General features: G+C 38.4%; 1 protein-coding gene across 1 annotated transcript; it reads left to right on the top strand.

Moving 5' to 3' along the window:
* The first annotated feature begins 1,160 nt into the window (after positions 1–1,160).
* Positions 1,161–3,636, top strand: LOC145436423 (uncharacterized). The gene is made up of 2 exons (XM_080313770.1): positions 1,161–1,299; positions 3,198–3,636. Exons 1-2 carry the CDS (start codon positions 1,253–1,255, stop codon positions 3,547–3,549), a joined length of 399 nt encoding a protein of 132 aa, XP_080169896.1. The 5' UTR covers positions 1,161–1,252; the 3' UTR covers positions 3,550–3,636.
* The last annotated feature ends 10,587 nt before the right edge of the window (positions 3,637–14,223 follow it).

Genomic DNA, 14,223 nt, shown 5'->3' with positions numbered 1-14,223 from the left:
AATTATTTACTTAAAAGTTAGCTGGGAATATTATTCAGTTTTCCGTTTGTGAATCTTTAGTGACTCTCTGCTGTGAGCTGTGTCCGCAAGCACACAATAGCAAGAACCAAACATACTGCATGTTAGAAGTCAGCAAATTAGGCTCAGTCAACCGCTAAATTATTCACACCAACGAAATTGATATAAAGAATACATGAATGTCTAATGTAACACATGTATATCAGGCGTACATGATCTATCTTGATTTGATAACCTTATTGTGTCAAAAATATCAATTCAGTCCGATTGGCGTGTTTGCTACTGCATAACGCATTTTTGAGAGTGTTGATTAGTCGAAAAATTCGGGTTTATTTCAATTTGAATATACTATTCAATTGTATGTTGAGGTTCTGTACCTCAGAGAAGCTCTTTAATAAATGCTGGTTTTGATTCGTTTGATTCGTATCATTTTGATCAATTCAAGATATCAAAAGCAGACTTGGTCACCTAGAAAATTTTCAGTTTTTTCCCAATTAGAATTGGAATGGTAGTTACACTGTTTTTTTCTTCAAATTATAGTATAATTTGAATTGCTGAAATCGCCAAAACTTGGCGATAGAATTAAATTACGTATTAAGAAGAGATACAACAAAACGAAGTTCAATTTACATTAAATCAGGGTTCTATCTCTTAAGCACGAAAATCGCAAATGTCTGACTCATTCACCATATTTTGAGATCCTATAGTAAGAGAACACTTTTGACAAGGAACCTTAACAGACATTAAATCGGGATATCTTTACGAAAATTGCTGATCGCTCGTGGTTTATCTGAAATGAGGTCATTTTTCCCGATTCGACACCTTAAAACCCCGTTTCCACGTCAAATTTATGTTGGTTTGACCAATTTCTGGTCAACATTCGTATCAATTACATTACAACACATTTTTCTCGTGTCATGACCTTTTTGGGTTGTCTTCATGTGCTCTCCTAACAAGTAACATATTAAAAGAGGTCGAAATGCGCAAAAAAGAGGACACGTCGGCTTTCTTGAAAAAAGAGGACAAATCCTCCTAAAATAGGACATAGGGTATCCCAAACTATTGACTATATGCGATACACTATTCAATTGAGACGGAAATCTGCAGTTTTCATCGTTGTTGATCACGAGGATAACTTATCTGGAAAGCTTTATGTACGTATACAGGCCTATTTCTGATGCGTATCGTTTCAGCAGATCTTATAATATACAATACATACCGGGAATTGTAGATCATGCTTGCCAGTATAGAGCCGACTGAACGCGTTGAACGGGCGATAAGGTGAGATTGGTGTACTAGTATATGCAATATACATGCTGAGGTGGCCAGTGACGAGTTACTTCTACCTTGTCGGAGTACACAACTATATTTTGAACATTTGCACTGCTTACTCACTTTTCCACTAGAAGTTTAATTATAAACGTGAATTATGATTTGGATACTATTTTCGTCGGCTGAAGGCTGTAAACCTCGACTGGTCGTATCGCGGCATACGAAACATATGTGTTACAAAGCTAGGTACGTTAGAGAAAATGCATTGTGCGAAGTCGTGACCAACCCACCGCATATTGTCACAAAGTGCAATGAAATGGGTATAGTCGAAAAATCACAACAAATTATCTTTAATGTTATATAGAACTGACATTTCATTCTGTGTGCTGGTCGCATATAAGCATCATATTTGATCTTCATCGTTAACATCATTAATAATGTTTGACGTCACAATGAGTTATAATCTGAAATAGCTCCTGTAGGGCTGTAGCACGTTAGCTGAATATATCGCCCAGAATTGTACCTATTTGTAGTGTCATAGGCCAGTGTGCGATATAGTCACGAATGTACGTTTAGCAATTTCGAAAGTTGCCAGCTCCCATTACCGACACTAAAAGTAAGCAACCCCTCGACCAAATCTTTCTAGCGCGTGGAAAACTAGGCCATATATCCGCTTCCGAACCAGACTATTGATTACGCAAAAAATAATAGCAGTGCAAACCGTAAAGAGTACTATGCAAGTTATACATCACAGTGACCATTGTTTGATATATTTTCGACCATATACCTATTTAATTGCACTCTGTGACACTAATGCTGTGGGATGATCACGACTGCACTGTACCAATATGTCAGTTCCACTAACGCGCGTAGCTGTATGCACCAGGGGTTACATTTAAAACAAACGGCGATTTAAACAAATGCCTTTAAAAAATCCCTGATTTTTTCAAACGTTATCTAATTATGCCATAATTGAATAGTATATTCAAATCGAAATTAGCCTGGATATTTTGGGCTAACATTCGTCAGGGGTAATCGTCAGCAACTATAGTGGAGAATTGGAAATAACGTTTTCTATCAACAATCGTATCTCAAAATACGACGCCACGAGAATGAAATTTCGAATAAGAGAGCGTTCAATGTACATTCAATTGTATATTGAAGTTCAGCACCTCGAAGAAGCTCTTCAAATATGCCATAATTTTTTAAATACTTTCGACAAAACATGTATAGTATGAGCAATGAGCATACGGCGATTCACACCAAATATAGTCGACGTATACGATGTGGGGTGGTTGGAACCCTCGAAATCGTCGTCGGCTTAACAGGTATAGCAAGTAGCTATAGATCATGGGTATACGGAATGAGTGTTCTGATGATGATAGCCGCCGACCGTAAAATGCTGCATAACGATGTCCTATAGTCCTGGATTAAGATGTTTTTGGTCTGTTTATGACATGGTCGGAAGCCCTTTTCGTCGAAGGTGCTATATTTACCCTATATTTCAATTGTCAATACCAATCCACTGCGACGCCACAATTAACGATTCGTAACGTCATGGTTCAGTTTCAAACATGTTTGTTTCAAATTGATTTATGTTTGAAATGCAACCTTGTGTACTACTATGTTTCGTGGTTTACAGCCTTCGATAGTGAAAAATCGTATCGAAACTATAATTCTCGTTGATAAATTAACTATTATTGGCATTAACGAGCGTATAGTTTCAGTTGTTGAAAATGTCAGCTCTCCATTCGACTCGAATCGTTTGAAATTAATACCCGCCCGTACCATAACACAGGCTAAAGGCACTGCTTTAGAACTTACACAAGTCTTTTTGTATCTTATTCATATACATAGGCTATTCATACTACGCTCCATCTTTTTATCGACCATAACCTTTATTTCAGTAAACTCAACTCATCCGTCGGTGGCAAAGCCGCCATCGCCGTGATGCAGATCAATCGCGAGGACAACAAGATCGTTCTGATCGAAGAAGATTACGACGTCAATATCGACCAGTTACGTAAGAAATTGCCCGACGATTCGCCCAAGTACATCGCATACAAGCCGAGCGGGTCGGGCATCAACGCAAGACCCGTCCTGGTACAGTATCTCCCTCTGCCGGCCAGCACATTCGTACTTCTGCTGCATTTCTTCTACGCATTCAAGGTTAAAAATCTGATGCCGGGGTCGAAGGACTGTATTCTCGAAAGCAAAACGGACTTGAGCCAAACTTGGATTGATTCCAAACTGAAATAATGCATAAATTCCTGACAATTTCCGTTATTTTGTAATAGTGTTGCGTATTCTTTTACTTATCCGGTATAAATATATCATGTAAATGTAGTACTGCTCGTTCAACTGGGAAGTTAGGGCACATTGCATTGAAAAAGCAGTGACGTAACGTTGCAGTCTACTCACAACTTTCCTGCAATCCTTATTAAAACTCCAGACCCCGAGCCAAGCAAGAGTATTTTATAATTATAAATTTTATTTTTCGTCATAAATCAATTTCTCAATATTTTTTGGGAGCCGCGGCTTAGTGAAATTGGTTTACGTCACGCTTTCCATTTGGCTAAAGTCAATTTAACGGTAATTTTTGACCGGCTTGCCGAGCATCAAATTTGATGAAACGGGGATCAATCGAAAGTTGCCGCTGTACTGATTACGAAAATATAAATTTTATTTCGCTCATGGCGCTGGAACCCCCACAGTTAGTCTCGAATTTTTCATTGCTATGGAGAGTGGCATGGTGACGCAACAATGCTGTCTGGCGAAACGAGAGAGTAGCTCAAGAGCAAAGGAGCGACCGCGAGGCGAGAGTGGGTGCTCAGCTGGCGTCGCGGCAATGATACCGTTGTATTACTTCTGGCTCATCCGCGTCAGCGGTGTCTTACAAAAGCCTAGAGGTGGGCCGTGCTATAAGTCGGCAGTTACGGAAAATAAGAAGAATATCGGCCTGGTGTAAATGACCATAGTAGTCGACAAACACCATGAATAGCCCCCCCCCCCAAAAAAAAAATAAACTTCTGGCGCAAAAGGTCTCCGGCATTCAGAGAAATCTGAATGGTGATTGAAAAATGACAAACCAAATTCCAACGTCCCTGTTTAGTGAAATCTCCTATATTCCTGACATGGGCTATATAGGCCTAGGCTTGGTAATACAGCATTCCAGTGAAACACAAAGGTAAAGATTTGGTGGTAACATTTTGGAACATCTGACTGGTGAGGCCCGCAAGCTATCTAATAAAGGATTGAATTCGGACCGTGACCCTAGTTTAGCTCGACACCCCTGCCGTAAACCTTTAATCAACATTTTACCTGCTGCATTCGCGTACCAAATCCTACCCTTACCGTTACAGGCCAAGGACAGGCTAGTAAGTGTTCTCAAACTCAACCGAAGCGTCGACTGGCTCGAATTAATGATTATGACACACTTCTTAAATTTCTGGGTATCAATGTGAGTTGAAATAGCGGGCTTTCCTCTGGCATCCAGGTTAATATCACAATTGCAGATATTGCAGTATGCGAAACACTCGCCCTTCAAGCTTCGTTTGATACCTTTGAATTCTCTCTCGAAATCGCCACGAAAAACGTTTTCAACGCTTGCTCATTTTAACTAATCAGATTTATCCTAAAAGTAGATGTGCAATATAATTTATATAAATTTATCAATGATTTACAGCTTTATTACTTTGTAGCCCAAGTGTCGACTGCATTGCGCCCATTTTCACCGCGCAATAAATGCGAGGAGGGTTGGTGCGATGACATGCAAAATAAGGTCAGTCGCGACATGCAGAATAAGGTCAGTCACATGCAAAATAAGGTCAATCGCATGCAAAATAAGGTCAGTCGCGACATGCAAAATAAGGTCAGTCACATGCAAAATAAGGTCAGTCACATGCAAAATAAGGTAAGTCGCGACATGCAAAATAAGGTCAGTCACATGCAAAATAAGGTCAGTCACATGCAAAATAAGGTCAATCCGCGCATAAATCCAAATCCATACTTCAATTCCAAATCCAACTCTTTTTCTTATGAAAACGAAATTCAAAATATATTCCCTGCATAGTAGCCTACTTTCAACAGTAAAATTCCTTATCTATATCCTAAGTCTTAAGATGTTTCAATCAAAAGATAATCTTGATTACGAAGTCAGTCGCATGTAGAATATTATTATCAGTCCGCGCATAAATCCAAATCCATATTTCATTTACAAATCCAACTCTTTCTCTTATGAAAAATGAATTTAAGATATCTTTCCTATATAGTAATTTCATGATTGAGATTCCTCATCTATATCCTAAAGCTGAAGATGTTTCAACAAAATACAATCAGACGATTATTAAGATCACGAGATGATTAGTCCCATCTAGAATATTAACAGTCCGTGTATAGATCCAAATATTTACTTCAAATCCAACTTTTATCTTGTGCCACTGACCCTATAGTCTGCAATCTGCATGTGGCGACTGACCGTATTTTGCATGTGACTGACCTTATTCTCCATGTCGCGACTGACCTTATTTTGCATGCGACTGACCTTATTTTGCATGCCGCGACTGACCTTATTTTGCATGCGACTGACCTTATTTTGCATGTGACTGACCTTATTTTGCATGTCGCGACTGACCTTATTTTGCATGCGACTGACCTTATTTTGCATGTGACTGACCTTATTTTGCATGTCGCGACTGACCTTATTTTGCATGCGACTGACCTTATTTTGCATGTGACTGACCTTATTTTGCATGTCGCGACTGACCTTATTTTGCATGCGACTGACCTTATTTTGCATGTGACTGACCTTATTTTGCATGTCGCGACTGACCTTATTTTGCATGCGATTGACCTTATTTTGCATGTGACTGACCTTATTCTGCATGTCGCGACTGACCTTATTTTGCATGCGACTGACCTTATTTTGCATGTGACTGACCTTATTTTGCATGTCGCGACTGACCTTATTTTGCATGCGATTGACCTTATTTTGCATGTGACTGACCTTATTCTGCATGTCGCGACTGACCTTATTTTGCATGCGACTGACCTTATTTTGCATGCCGCGACTGACCTTATTTTGCATGCGACTGACCTTATTTTGCATGTGACTGACCTTATTTTGCATGTCGCGACTGACCTTATTTTGCATGCGACTGACCTTATTTTGCATGTGACTGACCTTATTTTGCATGTCGCGACTGACCTTATTTTGCATGCGACTGACCTTATTTTGCATGTGACTGACCTTATTTTGCATGTCGCGACTGACCTTATTTTGCATGCGACTGACCTTATTTTGCATGTGACTGACCTTATTTTGCATGTCGCGACTGACCTTATTTTGCATGCGATTGACCTTATTTTGCATGTGACTGACCTTATTCTGCATGTCGCGACTGACCTTATTTTGCATGCGACTGACCTTATTTTGCATGTGACTGACCTTATTTTGCATGTCGCGACTGACCTTATTTTGCATGCGATTGACCTTATTTTGCATGTGACTGACCTTATTCTGCATGTCGCGACTGACCTTATTTTGCATGCGACTGACCTTATTTTGCATGTGACTGACCTGATTCTGCGTGTAGCGACCAGACATGGGGTAATCACGATTAGTAATCGTAATCGATTACGACGATTACAGCATTTTCAAGTAATCGTAATCGCAATCGATTACATTCAATAAAATTCCGAAGTAATCGTAATCGTAATCGACTACTTCCCATATCTAATCGATTTCTTTGTGAAAGAACGATTACTTTTTATTTGTACAAGGACTATGACATAAACTGAACATCAGGGCTCTTCAAAAATGACTTTTTTTCTCAAATCGTACTGGCTACTTGATAAAATTGTTAGGTTACCTACTTTAAGCCTACACACAAAATTTGGTTCAATTCCAGCTAGTAACCGCTTTGCTACAGGAGAAGAAAGTTTCTATTTATTATATAAAAATAAATAATAAAAAATTTGAAAATTTTCTGTTCACCCCATGAAAGTGTTAGGCTGTCTGTAAAAACGATGCTCACCAAATTTGGTTCAATTCCAACCAGTAGAAGCCGAGTTATTGCCGTCGAAAAATTTGGATTTGGATAAAATAGTATTTACGGTGACCGATTCTTTGTTTATTTATTATAGTTGTGCTCACCATAAATACTATTTTATCCAAAACCAAATTTTTCGACGGCAATAACTCCGCTTCCACTGGTTGGAATTGAACCAAATTTGGTAATGATCGTTTCTATAGACAGCCTAACACTTTCATGGGTTGAATAGAAAATTTTCAAATTTTTTATTATTTATTTCTATATAATAAATAGAAACTTTCTTCTCCTGTAGCAAAGCGGTTACTGGCTGGAATTGACCAAATTTTGTGTGTAGGCTTAAATTAGGTAACCTAACAATTTTATCAAGTAGCCAGTACGATTTGATAAAAAAAATCATTTTTGAAGAGCCCTACTGAACATTCGCGAACAAGGAAGAGATATTATACCAGGCTCGTGATAGCACAAACGTCTGATTTTCAAATGCCATTGCTCATTATTACGTCAGAAGTAGCCTATTAGCTTCGCTAGTCATTGCGTAAGAAGTATTCACAGCAAATATATATATTCGATGTACGTATAAATTAGTCTGATTGTAAGAACACCCGCCGTGCTGTATATCAGATTATCAAAACGTTTCACACGCCAGTACCTCGCAGAAGGATAATTAATCACCACTCTGCCTAGTTTAAAATAGTAACTTGTGTATTGATGTTTGGTTATGCTTATAGTTGAACGCAGTTTGACCGATGCTGCTTGGCGAGCAGTAGGCCTATGTAGTGCGTACGTACACCGGACAAAGATTTGAAATTTTGTACTCGTCAAATAAAGCATTACGGTTTCCACAACGAAGCATTGAAAATCAACAGCTGCATCATAACCGAGCCGTTTTTTTTCCGTTTCTCGTAACGGCAGCTTGCAGTACCTTATCTGTTGAAGTTGAAGGCAGAATTTTATGTTCTCTGCATCTTATTCTCATATGACTTTACTTGAAACGGGCGCCAATCCTCATTTCACAATTCTTTACTCAACATTGGGACCTGCCGTCATAGCCATGGGCTTATATATCATGTTAGCGTGGGTTGTAGCCAGAATCAGGACCAAAACAGCAATTCGTCCCCCAGTCCAAACGTTGGTCTTTGGCCCTCATAGGGTGATATTTTCAAGTTGAAGACTGAATTTCGTCAATAATATTGGTAATCGCATTTTATTATTAATTATTTTAAATCCTCTCTCAGCCCCGAAGTTCAGAATTACCTGTAGAGCTGGGGTCACGTAATTCATAATTATAACGTCTGGTATCCTGTTTTACTTTAGTGTATGTTGTTAATTCGTGACCTCCGGTCTGTTATATAATCAAAAGATATTGTTGTATTCCAAACGTAGCAGACTAAAAGAAAAACTTTCGTGAGACGCAGACACAAATTGTCATGTCTTTAATGCTCTGTCGGTGCCCGGGTGGCATTTTCATTGTGGGCTCAGATTGGAAGGACCGTGGACTATAAGTCACGCCCACCCGGCGCGGCTATTGACAATGGACACATACCCTAAGTTTCGGCCAAGGTCTCTCTTTAGTAGCACACTTCGTGAAGTCGCGTGTTGGTAGAAACTGCATATGTCTTTTGGTGTGTCGTGGCACGGTATTAACTGGAACCTAAATGCCTATTACTATAAATTAGGGTTGCATTTAAAACAAAAATCAATTTTAAGCAAACATGTTTGAATCATGTTTTTTAAGCCATGACGTCAAGACTGTGGATTGACATTGACAATTAAAAATATAGGGTAAATATAGCTCCTTTGACGAAATATCTGTCCTATAACTGTTGAACCGACTATTTTGAGGGTTCCAACCATCCCATATCGATGTACGTCGGCTAAATCGGGTGGTTATTGTCCGTATAGGCTCATACAACATGTTTGTTGAAAAGTATTTACACAATTATGGCATAATTTTACAACTTAAAAAAACACAATTTTGATTTTTTTAAAGTCTGTGTTCAAAACAGGTTTGAAACAAAGTGTTTTAAACAACCATTTGTTTTAAATGCAGCTCTACTATAAATATTGTAGGCTATGCTTTTTTGTTGAGGGGAAGACGTATGCATTTTAAAATCAAGCTTATCTAGAGAAAATTTTCAAGTCAATTTAATCTTTCGAAAATACACAATAATTTATGTTGGTCTACGAAATACTTTGAGTCCTCTTCGAGCTCGCTCCTCACCCTATTGGGAAATTTGGGGTGCGGCAGTCATGGACCTGGCAAGAATGCAAATCGTTGGGTGCGATAAATCGTCCTCTATAAAAATGGGCAATAGGTAGGCTACATTATGACGCAATAAGCAAATGACGCATCTTTTTTAACGAAAGTTTGTTTTTTAAAGGAAGTTTGTTATCTCATTAGGCCTTTTCAGCGCAATCCATATATTGTTTCCAATATAACTTCTAAGATGCAAAATAAATGTAATCGCGAGTAATCGTGATTACTTTTCCAATGTAATCGTAATCGTAATCGACTACTTCCTGATTTTGCTGTAATCGTAATCGTAATCGTAATCGCGTCATTCAGAAGTAATCGTAATCGCAATCGATTACATTCATGAAGTAATCACCCCATGTCTGGTAGCGACTTTATTGCGACCTTATTTTGCATATCACCAAGACATAAATTCAGGGACTGGTATATACAATTTTCGTCATGTTTCACGCGTAATATATGTACGGCGTGACCAATCTGCTTCCACTCAAGTCTAGTTCAATATATTTTAAGAAGTGGTTGTGTTGTTCATGCGCGAAATTTGAGGGCACATAGTCGCTCATATAACGATTTCGTCACAGTAAATATAGCGCAGCAATGCGTTTTGAATTCTACGATCTACCACATTTTCAGTTGCCTTCATAATGGCGTGAAATGTCACCCATGCTTAGGGATATCTAGATACCTCTGGATTTGCTAAATTTAATTTAAAGAAGATATCAGTGTTGGGATGACTCGAGTCATGACTTGACTCGAGTCAGACTCGAGCCAACTTTTTCGTATGACTCGACTTAACTTGACTCGGCGCTTCAGAAATGTGGATTGACTCGTGACTCGGAGCAAAATATACGAGTCAATTTCAAGTCATCAAGTAAACGGTGTCGAATAAATCTCTGTATCTTTTTTATGTTCGGATTATTCGCGATACGCATGTGTCACTTGTGAGAGCAACCAGTCATTCACTGATTGTACCTTTGAGTGGCCCCCGTGTTACATCACAAATAAATTGAACGAAAACGAAATGATCATAGCTTACGTTTATGTGAAATCAGAAGTATAATCTAATAGCAAACGTATCTCTGTTTCTTAGACTTAGACGGCTTACATCGCGCAGCGCCCCCCTTACCCGACCTCCTTGTATGAATTGAATGGAACGAATGTAGTTTATGCGTTTATATTCTCACGGATGTGTAGATGGGTAGTGTATTAAACCATATCAATAATGTTTCAACTTCTTCGTATTCGCTTCGTATTCGATCCTATATTTTGCCTCAAGTATTTTATTAGCTGCTCTACGTCTGCGTGAGCGATACAACGCCCTTTGGCATGTATATTAGAATTTATACTCGTTATTAATACAAGATATACGGCCAATACATCTGTCTTTCACAAATCTAGCAAAATGTAATGACTTTGAATCATCACTCATACTTTGAAAAATCAATTTGACTTGAATTGTGACTTGACTTGACTCGAGTCAAAATGTGCAATGACTCGAAATGACTCGTGACTCGAAGGCAGTGACTTGATCCCAACACTGGAAGATATACGCATACGCTACTCGTTTAACGCAATTCACGCGTAAATATAAGCTAATTGCAAAGTTCAATTCGTACAAGGTGTCGTTCCGAGAAATATCCGACTTTAATTAAATATATATTATTATAGTAGGCCTATGGCTAAATTATTATAGAAGTAGTTGAAGTCAATGCCATTTTGGGGAATCTAGTCTGGCCATTATTGTTTATTATTGCTAATAAGGTAGACTACAGCGGTAACGCAATAATTAAGGCCATTTAAAGTCATTAAAGTCATATTTTTCTAAGCATCAGTAAGTCGTGAAATCAATTTTAAAGCAAAAACTGCATCCCTGTGAGGTATATCAAGAAAGTTATAAAGTAAGTCATATTTTTGAGTTATAAATTCATATCGTTGTATACTTTAAATAAAATATTCCAATTTGAGCGATGAAGCAATTGAGCGCTGAGAAAGTAAGGCAGTTACTCGTGGGGGTAGCTGGTTGAATGCTGCTCAATATGAGGACGGGAGACTTCCACAAGTTCAAGACATACTCATTGTATAGGAAGATGAAGGGAGCTCAGAAATTCATGAAGAAGCGATTGGGCAAAAACGACGTGAGACAAATTATGGAGGTACAAAGACAAGACATTTCGTCAGCGCTTTATGCAAAACTGCAGAAGTGCCAACCCTAATCAGCGTCTGTAAAGTCATTTTACGTCCAAATCGTAACTTCAAAGACTCTAACATTCCACACTATATGAAACTGTACTACAACAGCGGCTTAAAATAAAAATGGATTTGTATTACTGTTATGTTGCGTATGTCTTAGTCTACTCCGTAATTCCGTGAGTAAAAATACGCGATTTTCACATAAAGTCATATTTTCCAAAAATTAAAGTCGTATTATTGATTTTTTAAGGTCATAGTATTAGTAGTATTAGTAGCCCTATTATTAATGAGTGACTTTTTGATTTTTCAAGTGGGATATGATCTCTTTTGACATTAATCGTATCTCCGTGTCATTGCCAAGGCCCAAAAAAGGTCCTGTGCAACCTATGAATCGCTACCCCGACCTTTAAACTCGTTTGCAATGAGAGAAACGAGTTTTAACTAGGTATTTATTTATAATATGTATATTCGTTTATACTGAGATCGTCATCGTGTATTTTTCATTGTTATATCCTTTGATATAAATTTCGAGTCTAATAAATTGATTTTATCCACTCAAGACACACAATGCAGTATGCAATACATATGGCACACCCGATATAATGAACGGATAGAAGATTGCTGAAACGATATGTACTGGCGTAATGCCTGATTTAATAATGTTCGCTATATATCTTTTGATGCTATATATCGCTATATATCCTTGCTCTCTTTATTCACTTTATATTTTGTATTACTTTGTATTCGTCATTCATCAGGTCTTTTTTGAAAAGGTATTTTTTGAAACACTGACGTATCATCATGTATGCGACGAGGAGCCCGGACATCAATATACATTATACAATGCCCGTCCGGCCGAAGATCGGTCTCGGACATCGAAGAGGCGGTCTCAAACCACCTCTTTCAACTTCCAACCCATACATAAGAAGCAAACAAATCAGATGTTCTGTCGCCGGCAGTAAAGACATAATGACCTGACGATTTAGATCCTGGATCAAGCATTTTTTTTCGTAACGGCCGGAAGCAGACTTGGACAACTAGAAAATTTTTAGCTTTTCTGAATTAGATTAGAATTAGAGCTCCACAGCTTTTTCCAAATTTGATTAGAATTAGAATTAAAGCTACCTAGTTCGCAAAAAAATTAGAAATTGAAAGAAATTATATATGGGAAATGAACACAGCAAAATTCAGTTCATATCAAATCACAGTGCGTGATGCGAAAGGCCGTCACGCGATAAGCGCCACATATTTTTGTTTAATAAACAACAACAACAACATCAGTGCATTCCCATTAACTTCTGTAAACCAAGATTGGCTCGATTTATACTATACTTCAATACAATATTACTTCGGCGATGTACGAACGTAAAGGGTAAGCCGGGTGCCTGATTTCAAAGACTAGCCTACTCCAAGTCGTTTCGACACCTATTCCTATCATTCTCATTGTATCGCAGTTTTAAAACGATGAAAATATGCGGAATGTGCAGAGAGCTCGGTTTATGTTAGTTACTACATCCCACGCAGAAATGTATTTCAAACAGCTTGACGACTCGTCCGCACCATGTTATGAATAACTTTGCTACAAGGTTCTATACCAGTTATTTAACTGGGGACATGAAAGCTTCTGAAAGGGGCGCTAAAGTTGCAGTTAACTAAAAAAATTCGCCACCAGTTCATGGTAATTACTCCGTTTATTGTCATATTTAAACAATACGGATGATCCAAATTGAAACTAAAATTGTGTGGGTGACATTTCACGCCATTATGAAGGCAACTGAAAATGTGGTAGATCGTAGAATTCAAAACGCATTGCTGCGCTATATTTACTGTGACGAAATCGTTATATGAGCGACTATGTGCCCTCAAATTTCGCGCATGAACAACACAACCACTTCTTAAAATATATTGAACTAGACTTGAGTGGAAGCAGATTGGTCACGCCGTACATATATTACGCGTGAAACATGACGAAAATTGTATACCAGTCCCTGAATTTATATGTCTTGGTGATATGCAAAATAAGGTCGCAGTAAAGTCGCTACACGCAGAATAAGGTCAGTCGCATGCAAAATAAGGTCAGTCGCGACATGCAGAATAAGGTCAGTCACATGCAATATAAGGTCAATCGCATGCAAAATAAGGTCAGTCGCGACATGCAAAATAAGGTCAGTCACATGCAAAATAAGGTCAGTCGCATGCAAAATAAGGTCAGTCGCGACATGCAAAATAAGGTTAGTCGCATGCAAAATAAGGTCAGTCGCGACATGCAAAATAAGGTCAGTCACATGCAAAATTAGGTCAGTCGCATGCAAAATAAGGTCAGTCGCGACATGCAAAATAAGGTCAGTCACATGCAAAATAAGGTCAGTCGCATGCAAAATAAGGTCAGTCGCGACATGCAAAATAAGGTCAGTCACATGCAAAATAAGGTCAGTC

This window comes from Botryllus schlosseri, chromosome 3 (assembly GCF_051294905.1).
Source record: "Botryllus schlosseri isolate E-star chromosome 3, Bs_hap1, whole genome shotgun sequence".
NCBI classification, from domain to species: domain Eukaryota; kingdom Metazoa; phylum Chordata; class Ascidiacea; order Stolidobranchia; family Styelidae; genus Botryllus; species Botryllus schlosseri.
This window is presented reverse-complemented; position numbering and strand designations above follow the sequence as displayed.

Bases quoted from the DNA above. Each gene is read 5' to 3' on its own strand.
- LOC145436423 (XM_080313770.1), top strand. From the start codon at position 1,253: ATGCTTGCCAGTATAGAGCCGACTGAACGCGTTGAACGGGCGATAAG. The intron at 1,300-3,197 runs GTGAGATTGGTG...CCTTTATTTCAG, and splicing joins CGCGTTGAACGGGCGATAAG to TAAACTCAACTCATCCGTCG.